At 39.8% G+C, this 15909-nt stretch overlaps 1 protein-coding gene across 1 annotated transcript in view; it reads right to left on the bottom strand.

The window, feature by feature from the left end:
• The window catches only part of ATOSA (atos homolog A), a 48227-nt gene continuing 32318 nt past the window's right edge, over nucleotides 1-15909 (bottom strand). The window contains exons 5-12 of the mRNA XM_064157597.1: nucleotides 13831-15685; nucleotides 13218-13334; nucleotides 12113-12192; nucleotides 11288-11396; nucleotides 10283-10441; nucleotides 7555-7623; nucleotides 6593-6792; nucleotides 1-1233 (exon numbers count right to left, since the gene is read on the bottom strand). Of these exons, the coding sequence (XP_064013667.1) occupies nucleotides 1080-1233; nucleotides 6593-6792; nucleotides 7555-7623; nucleotides 10283-10441; nucleotides 11288-11396; nucleotides 12113-12192; nucleotides 13218-13334; nucleotides 13831-15685 (2743 nt within the window). The 3' untranslated portion in view covers nucleotides 1-1079. The remainder of the gene's footprint in view (nucleotides 1234-6592; nucleotides 6793-7554; nucleotides 7624-10282; nucleotides 10442-11287; nucleotides 11397-12112; nucleotides 12193-13217; nucleotides 13335-13830; nucleotides 15686-15909) is intronic.

The raw sequence follows: 15909 nt of genomic DNA, 5'->3' as shown, positions 1-15909 counted from the left end.
TATAATCAAATGCATCTAGCTTTATTTCTCTCAGTTACACAGTTAAACACTTAACATACACTGTTTGTCTGACTGTGTTTAGTTTCAGGAATACACATACAGATTGGAAAATATTTGTACGCCCAATGTAGCACTTCTGGCAAAACTTCTTATGGCCACCTAGTGGCCTAAATGGAACTGACCTATTAAAAATACTCAGGATTACATGAAGATCCTCCTTTATCTAAAAATAAAACAGAAAGTACACGTTTCATATATTTGCATATATTTAAGTTATAAATACTAATTTGTTTGCACAGTACAGCCTTTAACACGATCTGAGAAATCAAACGGAGGGCACAAATTTTATGTGAGAAAAACTAAGAGAAGGAAGTGAAATGAAAGTGGTCCTTGAGGAAAGAAAGAAATGGAGGGAGCAAAATATGAAGCAAACCAATGATCCGATTGCATGAGTAAATCAGTCAACAATCTGCACTATGGTTGCAAGTGTTATTAAATCTGTATGTGAGGAACAAAGGAAAAAAGGTACCATTAAGAAGAATGCAAAATGCTTGCATAGTATGAAATGTTGTGGAAATTCACCTGTTGTCCCCATTTTCAATAACTTAAATGAATATCACTTAAAACATCACACAGATTAAAGACATCTGTATATATTTTGGATTTCAATATTAATGCCAAAAATACATAGTATGATTTTACATAGGCTTTATGCTACATTAGAACACTAAAGACAAACATCACTTGAGTATTAAATGAAACATTAAATATTAAATAACTGAAAAATAAAATAAAAAGTGTAAACACTAAACTAACTTGGGAATTTGCTATTGCAACACATCCAAAGAAGTGGTTTTAAACAGTACAAAAAGATTAAAGTATGCTTCCAGTCTACTTGGAATACACAAAGCTCATTCCAGAAACCTTCTAAAAACTGGTCCAGGATCACATAAGAACCTTCTCTCTCGAGCGCTATTTTCATCTCTTTACAGACTTAACTTTATACTGTCACCTCTACCAATCTTTGCTCGTAAGGAGTTATCAACAGTAAAACAAATACTTCAATTTGCCATTGTTTGCTAGCATCTTGGTGAAAACTGAGGATTTGTTGGAGATTCAGTGTAAGATTTGAGCTCATATGCAGCGCCACTGTCAACTTCCATGGATTTCCGGGAGAATAGGAGCCTTACATCTCTGTGGAGGTAGATCTTTCCAGATTTGGAACTCTGGAACCTGGAAAGATAAACATCTGTATTATCTAACCAAACAAAAATAACCATCTTTAAATACTATTTGACTACATGCATTGCTTTAAGAGATTAAGGTCAAAGAACCATTTCCACATAAAAATTAAGTCAGTTAAAATGAAATCAAATATTTCCTATATACTTTGTTTCCTTCGGCCATTTTGTTTCCATTCCTAATCACCAACGTGGTGCAAAAGCTTTAGAAGTGGCATGGATTATCTGAAGTTCACACTGAAATTATGTACATTGGAGATTAAAGTTCTCAGCATTTTAGAACAGCAAAAAGTGGACTTCAATGAGCACTCCTGAAAATGCCCCAACAGGTGGCTGAGGCACACACAAAGGATCCAATATAAGCAAAGGTAGATACACATCAAATATATATTTCAGTGCTAGCTATCATTTAGCCAGATTTCATTGCTCTTTATGAATGTACCAGCAAGAAGTTGTACTACTGATTTATACTACATGCCAAATTTTAAGTTCAACTGCAGAAGCAGTAGGTAACGGCATCTCTGCAGGTGGATGGAAAAAAAAACCCCAAAACTTTGAAACAGATCCATGTTCTGTGTGAAAAAGACACTGTAGTTCACTGTCCCAATCACCAAACTAAACAGCAGCCAATTCTTGGGCTCATTTATCTTTTATGCTCCAGCTAAACAGCCTAATTCAGATCCTCCAAACCAGCCAAGAATGTGACAGTTCCACTTTCCCTGTGATTTAACAACTGTATGTAGGGAGATAGAAACTGCATTTCAGAGAACTGTATTCTACAGTCTTCGTCTGGCAGAACTCTTCGGTTTCCTTCCCTCAACCAGGAAACACAGGAGAGCTTGAGGAACATTCTTTATGGCAACTGAACTTAACGTAGCTATTGCCATGCCATGAAAAGGGAGAAATGCTATTGCTACTGTAACAAAAACATAAACAGAAGACCTATTGCTACTGTAATGACAAAATGATACCATTACAACTGCTGAGTGCACTACAGACTGTCCTACCACATCTATTACAGTCTGCACAGATATCTAATAAGCATTCACTTAAGCAAAAGTTGTGTCTCTAGAATTAACATAGCCATAATAAGACTATAATTCTGAGAGGTACAACAAAGACAACTACCAAAGATCTGTCAAGGTTTCATCCCCACACCCATACAGAGGAAAATTCTGCTCTCCTATATACAGCTGTCTGAGCATTCTGCTGGACTGGCTCCTATAGAGCTCCCATTCATCACTATTTATTTGCTCAGTGCTGTCAGTCCTGTAGCTGGTAGGCAAAGGGGAGAAGATTTTACCTGGTGCTCTCCTCCAGAGTCATAAAATGGAAGAGTGAAAGAGGCAAGGGAAAAACTGAACACTACAAACAGTTAATTCAGCAGGTAACTCCTAAGACACTTCAAAATGAATAGTTCTACATTTATAGTAAAAGTATAAATGGAATTAATTCATACAGAATACTTATCAAAGTGCTGTCAAAGTAGAGCTCAGTTCCAATTTTACATCTGGATTTAATCAGCAAATAATTAGCAAGGTCTATTTTTTTAACTGCTTGAGCTTACTATTTCCTATCAGTGAGAATCCTGCAAGACTCCCTTTGCCCAGTAAATAACACTTCCCTGTAATGTGCCTTTACCAAGCATAACATTTCACAAAGACTGAAGAAGGGTAAGTGGCAGAAAGCAATAAAGCTCAAGGGATTCTTCTGATCTCTGCTGCCATCACCTGAGAAATTTTCCTTTAAGAAATCCTTATCACAGTAATCAGGATTTAAAATGCTGCTTTTCATACATGAAAATACACTGGAATGATCAAGAGATGACCGTTATACACCCCTGTGGGGTAGTGATGGAGTAGGCAGTATGGGGCTGGTTCCAGAGCTGTGGCAGCTCCATTTGTTATATAAAAGAATCAAAGAATACCCAACAAAAGCCTCTGACAGATGGTGTCCTGAGAACAGTAACAACAGACAAATACAGAAAGGCTTAAACACACAGATATCAGATGAGCTGGAAAGCCTGGCAGAGGAAAGAAAGTTATAAAACACTACTGAAGAATGTCAAATGCAAGCACACACTGCCTACAGACATTTTACAGATCACCAAAATTCACAGAACAGAGTTAGCCACAGAAACAGGATATAGCAGGATGATCACAAACACAGGTAGCAAGACCTGTTTTGCAAGTGGAAAAGTCTACACAGCACAATCTATGAAGCCTATTATGTAAAATCATTAGGACAAGGACAAATTTTCAGATGAGGAAGAATCACTGAGAGATCAGAAAGACTCCAACACAACTAGTAAATCAGTAACAGCAGGCATCTTCAGCTCTTACCAATGAATGTCTTGCACACCACATAAAGAGGTTTCTCAACACCCTGAGGAATCACTTCTTAAACCAATCTGTTTCAAGCTTGCTCTCCACCTAGCCTTCAGTAACAACCCCTTCTTAGCTGCTAAGCAACAACAATTATGCTCCATGCAACTAAAAGAGGCAACATGTCAGTAGCTGAAGCCGTTGACTACAGTTTAAACTGCTGAAAAATGCTGAGCTGTGGACAGGCGAGCTGTGTCCTTTCACAGGGGTGCCAAAACATGACCTTGTCTTGGTTTGAGCAGACAGAAGCTATTTTACGCCTTTCTAAGGGAGTAAAATAAAACAGCTTCACACAGGTTTGGATGTTTAAGTGGAAATAGTGTTCACAAATATATACAGAAATACAAAATACACAAGTTCATATTCAGTCTTGGCCCAGTTCTCCAACCTGGGATTTTCCAAAATCTCTCTAGGCCAGCACCTTCCAAAAGCTTCCCCCCAAGCCAGGCCAAACACCAGGCTCAGTCTCCCCTGCCATGGCTCACTGCTTTCTCCCCATACCGGGCCCGAATTGCTCAGCAAACATTAGCTTTGCTAAGGCTGCAGAGGCTGCAAACCTCCCCCATGCTGCAAGAGCTAAGGGTCTGTGCTGGGAAGTGAGAGAGGGAGAGGAGCAGAACAGCCTGTGATGTTTGTTTATGTAGGGGTGCAGCTGATGGGAACAAAATGACAAAGATTACACTTCCTGGTGTCCACTTCTTCGTTGTTCTTCTCTGGTACTTCTGGAGGATTTCTCTCTATGCTTAAGACATCCAGACTTAAACCCACAACAGACCTGCTTATCATCCTACCAATACTAGGCAGAAACAAGGTGTGAGCAGAGCTGGTCTCAGCTCTTGTGCTCCTGTAGCTTTAATTCCAATGCAAAAATCATTGCTTCACATGCAACAACCACCACAAAAAAGAATATCCCCAAAACATCTTTAAGGAGTTTCTCGAACTTCAGGTGAAACTCAGTCAAGTCAGTAAAGCTCCTGCTGGCCATGCAAGCTACAGTCTGTATCTCAATAACAGAGAGAACATGTCTGTGGGTACAAAAACAGTCTAATGGTGTATCAAACAGTATCTCAAACATACAGAACTGCATATTGTAGAAAGTCTGGCTGCCAATGTTAACTTCCAGACCTATGCAAGCATTTTTGCTGAATTACCACTTCAAAAGAAGCTTTCATAATGTGAGTGCTGACAACCATGATTAAGGCCTCGCAAGCAGATGTGACCACAATGCAGCTCGCTGGTGGTGACTTCATTTGGTTTTTTTCAGCAGAACTTCGACACATAAGCTTAAGATGCTTGCTTTCAATAAATACTGAAACTGAAAGGCTGTCCTAAGCCAACTTGATGAACTACCAAAAAATTCAAATACTTTACATTTTTAAGGCTTTCATACAAGGTACTTTCAAAACTAGAAGAAACTGGTACCTTTATCTCTCAGCAGGTATCAAAATTAGGAAGCTCATGAAAGAAGACTCCTAGCTATTAAAGATGACCGAGGAGAAAGCAGGTTTGCCTTCAATCAGAAGTAATTACTGGGTTAAATTTGTTGCAGACAGACCAACTACAATAAAGCAAAAACCAAAGGGTGACAGAAATCTACCCCTCTTCTTGCCTATACATCAGATCCAGCTGGTCACAGATTTTTGACCAGCTCTGCAGCTGATGCCTGTTCCCCTGTTCCTTTGAGTCAGGTAGATCAACATTACAAGTGAACAGAGCCTTTTTCATTTGGGCTACACACTCTTTTTTCAGAATTCACCCAAGAAAATAATTTTCAGAAGGTGGTTAAGTTAGACATGTTAGCCTGAAAGAATGAATTTCAATCCAGGCTAAAATTTTGATTGAAAATGCAACTGAACAGCTTCATCGTGATGCTATTTTCACACTCCAGTAAACACACACATTTTTTATGAGCGCCAACTTTCATTTAATGGCAAAACTTGGCCTGGAATCATTGCCCTAGACAAAGCTGTGTTTCAAAACTGTGCTGGGTCAGTGCTACTAAATATAGAATACTGTATATACCACAAGTAATTCTGTAATGAGTTACACAGAAAAGCGAAGAGATTTGATTTTGCCCTGCTTGGTTGCTGAAGGATGCCAGTCACTATTGGGTTTCCAAGTGCTGCAATAAAAAGCACTGGGTCTGCAGGTATGTGGCTTGTTTACTACAATAATGCAGGCAAAAGTCTGCAACCTGCAGAAAGCCAGAGTGCATCCTTTATTCCTCCTTTGTTTCCAACTGCAGTCTCCAGAATACCTCGAAAGCAGCAAGGCAGCATCTGGTTTCAGGTGGTGCTTTGTAAATCATTTAAGGAAGGCTGTGTGAATATTTCATAAAGTGAAAGGCATTAGCAGTGCTATTGCATCATGAAACAAGCATTTACATTTTTACCACTAAACACTGTACTTATCACGTTACAAGCAATTCTGGTGGAGAAACCTGTGTAGGACACTGGGTACCTTCTCTGACCTAAGCACTCAAGGTTTTCACTTTTTCCCATATAATATCCACACTCAGTATTTCCTCTATCACCCCAAAAAAGTAACATTGATCAAACCAGAACTAAACCTCTCTTACTAAGAAAGAAGTTTTATGAAGGTGCCATGGTCTAGTTGATTGGATAGGGCTGGGTGATAGGTTGGACTGGATGATCTTGGAGGTCTCTTCCAACCTGGTTGATTCTATGATTCTATGAAAATACATCAATGCCAAGAAAGAGCTTCATACCTTATGTTTCTCCCAAGCAGAATCCAAATTATTTATTAGCTCTTCTTTTTCTACTATCTAGCTTGAAGACCAAGTTAAAAGCCTTCTTTTAAAAAACTAAGTCTATATGCAGAATGGCTGGATGATAGCCATCATGAGATAAATTTTAGCAGCTGCTTGCTGTTTGTGGTTCTGCTTTGGGGTTGGTTTTTGGTTTTGTCGTGGTTTATTTTACTGTTTTTTAACTCCCAGGAGCTTACCTCAGATGTATGAGGTAGCGTAGTAGCCGTTCTTCAGTCTGTTGACTGTTTTCTTTATTGACAGTTCTCTTGATTTCTCGTCTCACAGGAACAGAAAAAGTTCTTTGCCGTAGGAATGTTTGATGATTAGCTGGCATTTCTCTCAAGTCATAGATCACCACAAACATCTTCACCACAGTTTTATTAGGGTTAAATAAGGTCTGAAAAGACAAACACTTCAGTACAATACAATGGCCAGTTTTACACCAAAATAAACTCCACCTGCCAAAACATTCACCAACCTCTATGCACTTTGTTCAGGTGCCATACATCAGCATTTATATGAAGGCACTGTACAGGGTTTCTGGTTTTCAACTATTCAGCTATTTGCAATTCCCATATTATACTCAACACATCTCAATCTGAATGAAACACTAGTGTAGACTATTACTACTACTACTTGGCTAATCTGCATTCTCCTTTTTTTGTTTATTTTTCCAGTTGGCTTTTTGTCTACATTTTTCTAAGCACACTCTGCTCGCCAAAAGCACAATGGTGGGCTCAGCTTTGAAACCTAAATTACCAGTGTCCTACCCTGGACTGGGGGCTTTAGAAAAAGTAGCAGACTGTTGGTTCTAACCAAGGACTGTGATCTACTTTCTGATTTTATGACCGAAAAATAGGTAGTGTCAAAATGTTAAAAAATTTAGATGCAGCTGAATATCTTAATCCCTTTGTGGATTTGAAGAAGTAGTTTGGACCAAGTTATGAAATCCTTCCAGTGTCTCTGCACAGCACAAAGGTTGCAAGTCTTTTTTTGACCAACAAGCTATACACAGATTTCTACTTTGAAATACTACAGGACCTACAGAGATGCACATTTACACTGCTAGCTTCATGCTCATCTCCAATAACCTCATCTCCTCTGCATGAGTTTCATGCTATTAGTGGTTTCAAGGCACCTGCATCTGTTGAGTACGTACCACTTGTATTGTTCCTGAAGGCGGTACCCGATAACCCCTTTTACCAAGGGACTCTAAAGTAATTACACCCTAGAAAGAAAAGACACACATTTAGTTCAGAGAGAGAGAGATACAAACAAATCCCAGTGTTCTATTCCTGTAATTTTATTTACTCAATCAAAAAACAAGCAGCCATGTAGAAGCAGGAAGGCAGTCTGCTTAAAATGCAGTTAAAAGTCAGAGGCAGGGGCCTTACAGATACTTTGACTGATGATTAAAAGCTGTGTAATGAGGAGTGTCTTCTCCTCTCCAGTGACACAGCTACGGTGAACTAGAGCTTTCTTTTCCAAACAGCTTGTATGTTAAAGTGCAAGATTTATCTCCTTTGTGTTCTTATGCTGGCTACACGCACACAAATGATACTCCAGATATCACAGAGCTAATTTCTGCTTTTCAAAGGCAGCAGGTGCACCTACCCTTCCACTCTAATCCAAGTTTTGGTAATGATGGCATCTGGTTTTGTCCCAGATGTGATCCACACAGCACACAGGTGTCCAACAGGGCACTGTACTGTAACACTGCTAAGGCCACCCTTCAGGTACTGCCCAAGAGCATAGGTTTGATTAACCTGTAGTATACAACTGTTGTACTCCACTGCACAGGACTTACCAAAAAATAATCTCAACTGAACAACAAAAGCAGCACAGAAACTAGCCATACAAACAGAAAGTGTTTCTGATGATGGAAGCACTACACAAATGTTTATTAATCCTGGGAGACTCAGCCATAATAGCATGTTTAGAGCATGTGGAAAAGCCTGAAACACTGAAACCCAGCCAGGAAAACAAGCAAGGCTACTTTAACTATTTGAGGAACATCAGAATCCCTTCACCTCCTGGAAAATCACGTGAAACAATCTAGAAAGATAAAACCAAACAGACAATTCTTTGCAGTGGTCAAAGGAAGACATATACAAGTTTAAAACACTATTACCCAAACTAGATTTGCAAAGCCATTTAATTTTTTAATACTTTTAAACACAGTAACTCAGAAATGTGGTACATGGAATTAATTTAAAATGTAAATACCAAGACAACCAGGTCTTCAATGCTTACATGTTTAAACAGTCTATTTACCATCTTTCAGACAGACATACACCTAAGTAAACCTCTAAACATCACGTAACAGTGATGCTCCTTAGCAGGCATACAGAACAACTCTAGCCCTCTGATTCAGTGCTAGCACACAAGACATCTCTTGCTTTTTATGAGGAAGCACTTTAGACATCTAAAACTTGTGCTGTCACTGCAGAAATGTGGAACTGAATTAGCACACAGATACTGAGAACACAAACACCACATCAGAGTGAACCATACAGCTTGTAAGAGTGCTACACATTATGCTAGTTCAAGCAATATCTGCTCTAAAATAAAGGGCTGAAAAACTTTTAGTAGGGTCTCCATCAGCAATTGTACCTTGCCTGCACCTAAGCAACTTGCTAGCAGAGTGATTAGTTGCCCAGGGCAGCTGCTTGTCAACAAAATGGATCCCATTAAGTCCAGCTATTGCCTCAGTGCCTATTTTAAGTTAGGTGGATAAAACAAGATGGTAGAGGTTGAAGTGAGACAAGGATGAGGGGGATTGAGTCCACCATCAGTAAGTTTGCAGACAACACCAAGCTGGGAGGATGTGCTGATCTGTTAGCGGGCAGAAGGGCTCTAGAGGGACCTGGACAGGCTGGATAAATAAGTGCAGTCAAACACCCATGAGTTTTAACAAAGCCAAGTGCTGGGTTCTGCACTTCAGCCACAACCACCCCACACAGCGCTACAGGCTGGCAACAGAGTGGCTGGGGAGCAGCCAGTCAGAGAGGGACCTGAGAGTACTGGTCAACAGGCAACTGGACATGAGCCAGCAGTGTGCCCAGGTGGCCAAGAAGGCCAATGGCATCATGGCCTGTATCAGAAATAGTGTGGCAAGCAGGACCAGGGAAATCACTCTGCCCCTGGTTAGGCCACACTTTGAGTACTGTGTTCAGTTCTGGGCCCCACAATATAAGAAAGGTGTTGAGGTGCTTGAACGTGTTCAGAGAAGGGCAACAAGGCTGGTGAGAGGGCTGGAGCACACGGCCTATGAGGAGCAGCTGAAGGAGCTGGGTTTGTTCAGCCTGGAGAAGAGAAGGCTCAGGGGAGACCTCACTGCTGTCTACAACTACCTGAAGGGAGGTTGTAGCCAGGCAGGGGTTGGCTTCTTCTCCCAGGCACTCACTGACAGAACAAGAGGACACAGTCTCAAACTGAACCAGGGCAGGTTTAGGCTGGACATTTGGAAGAGATTCTTCATGGTAAGAGTGATTTCCCATTGGAATGGGCTGCCTGGGGAGGTGGAGGAGTCAGCATCCCTGGAGATGTTTCAAAGGAGGCTGGATGAGGCTCTTAGTGCCATGGTTTAGTTAATTAGAAGGGTTAGGTGATAGGTAGGACTCGATGATCCTACAGGTAACCTGGTTAATTCTGTGGAACATTCAGTATCCCAAGATGAGAGGAGTTGGATGGTGGGCTAGAGCAATGGGAGGAGGAAAAACACTATGCAAGGGAAGTAAGAAGGAACAGAGAACTCCATCATAAGCAGTTGAAAATTACTCGGGTCCCTGCAAATCCCCACGTCCTGAACCCTCTACTCACCAAGCTCTTGTTCTTCACCTCCACCTATTAGAATTTTTTTCAAATAAATCCAACCACACACTTACCATGTAAGGAGAGGGTGCATTATCATCTGACACGCTGTAGAATGACACTTCAACTGGCAGAGTCATGTGTGTGGGACAAAAGACTCCACTTGCTCCCACTTCTGCTGTGAAACCCTCCACGACACCAAGCGGGTCTAAGCGAAAATTCAGGACAGACTCCTGGAAAAACAAAACACAACCAGCTTTGGATGGGGACACCTCAAACAAAAGACAGCAAAACTAACCAGTACACAAGACAAGTAATTTATGTAGGAACCTTAGTCTTTCAAAAGGTGATCTATCAGAAAAAAAATCAACCCACAAAACCAACCTGACGAACAGCAAAATATCCAGCAACATAACAGTGGTTTAAGAGAGATTGTCATCCAGATCCTGCCTTCATCTTACTGAAACTGATGCAAAATCTCACTGAGAATTTTACTGCAGTGGGATCTATGTATTATTTTTCTTGACATATGCTCTCTGGGAAACAAAATAAAATTGAAATCTACAATCTGTAGCTTCCCTCAACCTATTCACCTCATATTCACAAATATGCAGTACAACACAACTGGTTAATGCATGAGCTATTAGTTGTTGGTATTTAGTATGCTATGTGAAGTGAAAACCTGGAGGCTGTACTTCAAACATGCTGTTTACTGTAGTGATCTAACACAGCTTTTGTGGCACATGAAGAAAAAAAGAATGAGAATGTAAATCCATTTTTCTAGGTACACACATTGTAAACTTGAGCAACTCCAGGTTGCTAAATCTAAGCCAGCAGAACACATCCTAACTTGACCATAGCTGAAAATAAAAATCATCAGCAAATCACTGTATCTGAATCTCTGAGGCAGAATGTGTCTGAGACATGAAATATGGGCCTTTACAGTTGGAAATTAAGACAAATTTTGCACAGTTATAAACTTTTACATTGTAAATTAAATTATTCAGAGTAATGCACTTCTAAAAGCAGTACAGAGGAATACTAAAAATACCACAAGAATCCTAGAGAATATTCAATACCTCAAAGTTTCCCAGAAGGCTAAGACTTGTTACTGGTGGAGCACTAGAACTAAGAAATGGTTTCCCATGGCTTTCTGGGTCATCTTCTCTGTTTATACATTGTTGTGGGCTATTAAAAAGAACCCAAAAACAACAGAATAAATACAAAGGATAAACACATACACTTTTGTCTTCTGGATACAAACAGCTCTAGAAAGAATCATGTACTTACTGCATTACAAAATGTGGTCCTAAAGAAGTAACAATTGAACACTGCCTATTAATACTTGAGCAAAACGTGTTCTAGTTAACTGAAAAAACACTTTCATAATACATTACAAGGGGTAAAGACAATAAAGGCTTAGGTTGTTCATTAATTCTGTTAGCAGATATTTTTGTCTCATACCCTAATGTTTCCAACATCAAACCACCACACTAAAAGCTGCTTATGTTATCTGTAATTAATGTATAAAAAGGCCATGCTAGGTCCAATTTGTTCTCTGAACAAGTTAATGCAATGTGTTTAACCCGTTCAAGTAAGTACAAAGCATAACACAAAAATGACACTGATTTGAAGAACCACCAACAATTACTATCTGTTTATGTTGAAAATTCAAGTGTATCTTACAACATACCAATTCTAACAAGAGACAGAGCCCATGCCATGATTATGTTCCAGAGCTGTGCTAACTGGAAGACTTCTGGGACAACTGGGCTGCCAAGCCTTATTTCAAAGTAAAAATTCTTTTGAAAGGCACTCATTTTTTGTCTCTGCTGCTACCATGCTTTGTTGCATACATTATATCTCCCCCCAAATTCTTCATGTTTCTGGTAAATCAAACATACCTTCTTGCAGACAAACATTTTAACTGCAGCAGCGATGAATCCAGATCAAAGCAACCAGACTGCGTTTTTCTTTGAGGAACCTCATGAGCAAAAGAAGATGATAATTTGAAAACTATACCTCTAGTAACGACAACTTTGCCAAGTTAGGAAAAGTTTGCCAAGAACTTTTGTGACATGACAAAATTACAAAAAGAGAGCAGAAGTGAGTTAAGTCCTGTACATTCTAAACTCAATGAGGAAAATGCTAAAATTATTAACTGACAAGACCGGAAGGTCTGGCTAACATGAATTACTGAAGTAAAAACTCATTCAAGAGGCTGATGTCTCTTTGGAACTGTTCAGAAGATTACCAATAAACAGGCTATAACAATTTCCATCCAATGGAAAATATGACAGTCTTTAGAAGCAGTGAAAAATAAAGCATATCATGTGCTGCTGGAAGATATTCCATCCCTGAAAATATGACAGCCTTTAGAAGCACTGAAGAATAAAGCATATCATGTGCTGATTACAAAACCTCACTGCTTCAGTACTTTTAATTGGGACTGCCTTTTTCTTTAAAGCTGCAAGCAGCCTACCAAGAACTGTAACATTTCCCCAATGTCTTTGTCTTATCACAGCAGCTTTGTATCACTTAGTCATTCAATGACATCTGATTGCTGAAGAGTATGTGGTACAAACTGCTCACAGAAACAAAAGCACTGGGATAATAGAGAATCAGGTATTAATAACTCACACGAGAACTCTTAAAAGACAAAATCAGTTAGCTTACACTTAGAACACTATTCTTCCAAAATGCTTTCTTTTGGAATCTAAAATAGCACTGAAGCTTTTTTTTTTGCCACAAAACTTTCTAATGCCATCTTTTGTTAATCTTGATAGGATCTCAGTAACTACCTCTTTTCCAGTATTTTCCAGAATTACTGTTCAACTTCATTTTAGTCTTAACTCTCAAATTCCCCCTTGTGAGAGTTTCCACTCTGACACCAAATGCAAGCACACACACATACTTTACCTAGGTAACACATAGATATTAGAAGGGAAAAAAAAAACACCACTTTGTTTCTCATTTAAAGGGTAAGTTACAATTTCAACATTAACTTACAGGACTTGAAAGCAGAGGCAATCCAGTTCTGGGATGAAAAGCCTTAGTTGAAGTTCCATCCAAGGATCGAAAATTATGTTTCCGCCACGCATTTGTGTGTTTTAGAGGGGGTGCTTTCTGTCAGCAAAACAGATTTACTCAAGATATCAGTGGGATATAATGGCCTATCATGATCATGCTTTGCTCCTTGTAATAGAGCAGACTTGTAAACCAGGTGGGTCTGCATCACTCTGGCATACTATGAAACATTCAGTATAAATTCCATTTGACTCAATCTGCGTTCACACAGACTGCTTGTTAAAGATCCTATACCATATTCAGACACTGCTGTGTTTGTAAACAGACAGGATGCCCAACTGCCTATGGAAATGCTTGTCCATTATGTTATCATCATGAGCAGAACAAGACAATGTTCTTTGCAGTGTTAAACTTAGAACAAAGAGGGTATGAGGGATGCATCACCAGCCAAAAGTCCCTTGGGACTAGAATGTCAATAGCAATGTGCTGCTTCCTAAATCAAATCCCTCTTCGTATTGGTCCTTACTAGACATAAGGTACAAGTTACCTGACTAAGAACAGCCATAAGAACTGACCTTTTCCTCTCTGTATTTACCTGTATATCTGGGTTCTTCAACCGCTCACACTTAACTATGCCATCTTCTGGAAGTTTCTTCTGAGAAGTGCTTTGGAATTCGAGGCCTATTGGGTCTTCATTCTCATCATGTGCAGTTTTTGTTTTATCTTGTTTGGTTTTGTTTTTGAAACTGTCATGGTCTTTATTTAAATAATTTTCAATACTAATAAGCTGAGTATTTTGCTCATAAATATTTGGGGATTTTGAGTCTTTATCCAAACACTTGAGCTCATTTTTGTGCAAAGAGTCAGATATCTGCATCACAGTTGCTTTTTTTGTACCTTCAAGTATCCTGCATTTATCTATCTGTATCTTGTTAAAACTGTCCGTACTGTTGTTCTCAATAACCACTGCTCTTTCTTTGAGTTTATTTGTGCAAATCTGTTCATCAGTGCTGCTGGAATTTGAATACTGTTTAACTCTATTGATTATCTGGTCTTTCTGTACATAACCAGAATGTATTGTTTCCAGTTTACTTGGCAATTCAGATTTGTTTTCTTTAATACACGATGGTGATGATTTGTGAAGGTTATTAAATACATGGGAAGTTTTATTTGCAGTCTGATGAAATGCATTTTGGACAGCTTCACTGGGTTTTGCTAAAACTAATTTTCTTCTTGCTTGGAGTTTCAGAGAAGCCTTCAGTTCTCCATCAAACCTAGAAGGACTGGTAGGAGTATCGTGTGGCTTCGTCCTTAATTTACTGCTGTCTTCTAACAGGGAAAACTCTGATTTAGCAAAAGAAACAGAAGATGGTTCCTTGCCTTTCTTCAACAAATTTTCATCTTCATATGTACTTCGGAAGATTTTTGAAGTAACTGGACTAGTCTCATGTGCTTTGAATGGATGCCCAGCAACATGAGAAGTAGCTGGGTCACAATGGATCAAGTGCTGTGCAATCCTTGCTATCACTTCCTGCCGTTCCTGGAGCAGAGAATCGATCAGAGGATTACTCTCTCCTGCCGACGGACGGCCACAGTGACTCACTGGAACACGAGCACTGAGCACTGTGATCTCTGGTTTTGCTCTAGTCTTGCCTTCACTACCATCTTCTTGCATTGCATTGTCTAAGCTGGCAATAGAAACAGGTGAGGCTTCCTTGACTTTCCTTGGCAAGTTTTCATCTTCGTAAGTACTTCGAAAAGCTTTTGGTGTAGCCGAGCTGTTTTCATGTACGCTGAATGGACGTCCAGCAACAACTGGGGAAGTAGCTGGATCACAGTGAATCAGATGCTGAGCAATCCTCGCAATGACTTCTTGTCGCTCCTGAAGTAAAGAGCCTATCAAAGGATTGGTTTCTGCTGTGGGCTGATGAGAGCAGTGACCATTTGAAACACAGGAATCGACCAGAGAAAAGGATTTAAAAGTTCTGACGGGTGTTTCATGAGACTGTGCCATCTTGTCTGCTGTACCATTATAGCACTGAACTTTAGACTGAGATGCCCCAAAGTCAGATCCAAGTCTGGCAGATGGGTAAAGTTTTAAATTTCTGATAGATGTAGTAAATTCAGATGTCTTTTTTCCACTAAGTACACCTTCAGGTGTTCTCATCCATGTCTGTTTCCCACAGAAGCGCTGTGGACTGGAGGTACTGCACTGCTGTGCCACACTGGAATCGCTGTACTGATGGAACTTACGCTCTTGCATTTGCTTTTCGTAGTAGCTAAGGTTGGTGTGAATACTGCAGGTCAAAACTGGGTAGTTTGATTGTCTGGGCAAGGACTGGACACTAACTCTCAAGGCCACATTGTGAGAAACATTAGGAACAGGAAACACATGCTCAGTTGGTGTCTGGGAGAATGTCCATTGCAAGTCCACGTCTGCAGCGCTCACCCTGAAACAATACAGAAAGCCACTTACAGACATGCCTAAATGAAGACTCTTCAATTATCTAGTTCAAAACTCAAATGTCAATGAAAAAGCACAAGAGACACCAGCAACTGATCTACTTTGTGAAATGTCTGAATCCTCTACAACCATCAAATTATTGGGCCAACAACCTGGCACCTTCTGAAAGCAAATAGGAAACCAGGAAGGAAGAATTGTTTTAACAGAAGT

The sequence above is a fragment of the Pogoniulus pusillus genome, chromosome 17 (genome assembly GCF_015220805.1).
Source record: "Pogoniulus pusillus isolate bPogPus1 chromosome 17, bPogPus1.pri, whole genome shotgun sequence".
Classification (NCBI taxonomy): Eukaryota; Metazoa; Chordata; class Aves; order Piciformes; family Lybiidae; genus Pogoniulus; species Pogoniulus pusillus.
This window is presented reverse-complemented; position numbering and strand designations above follow the sequence as displayed.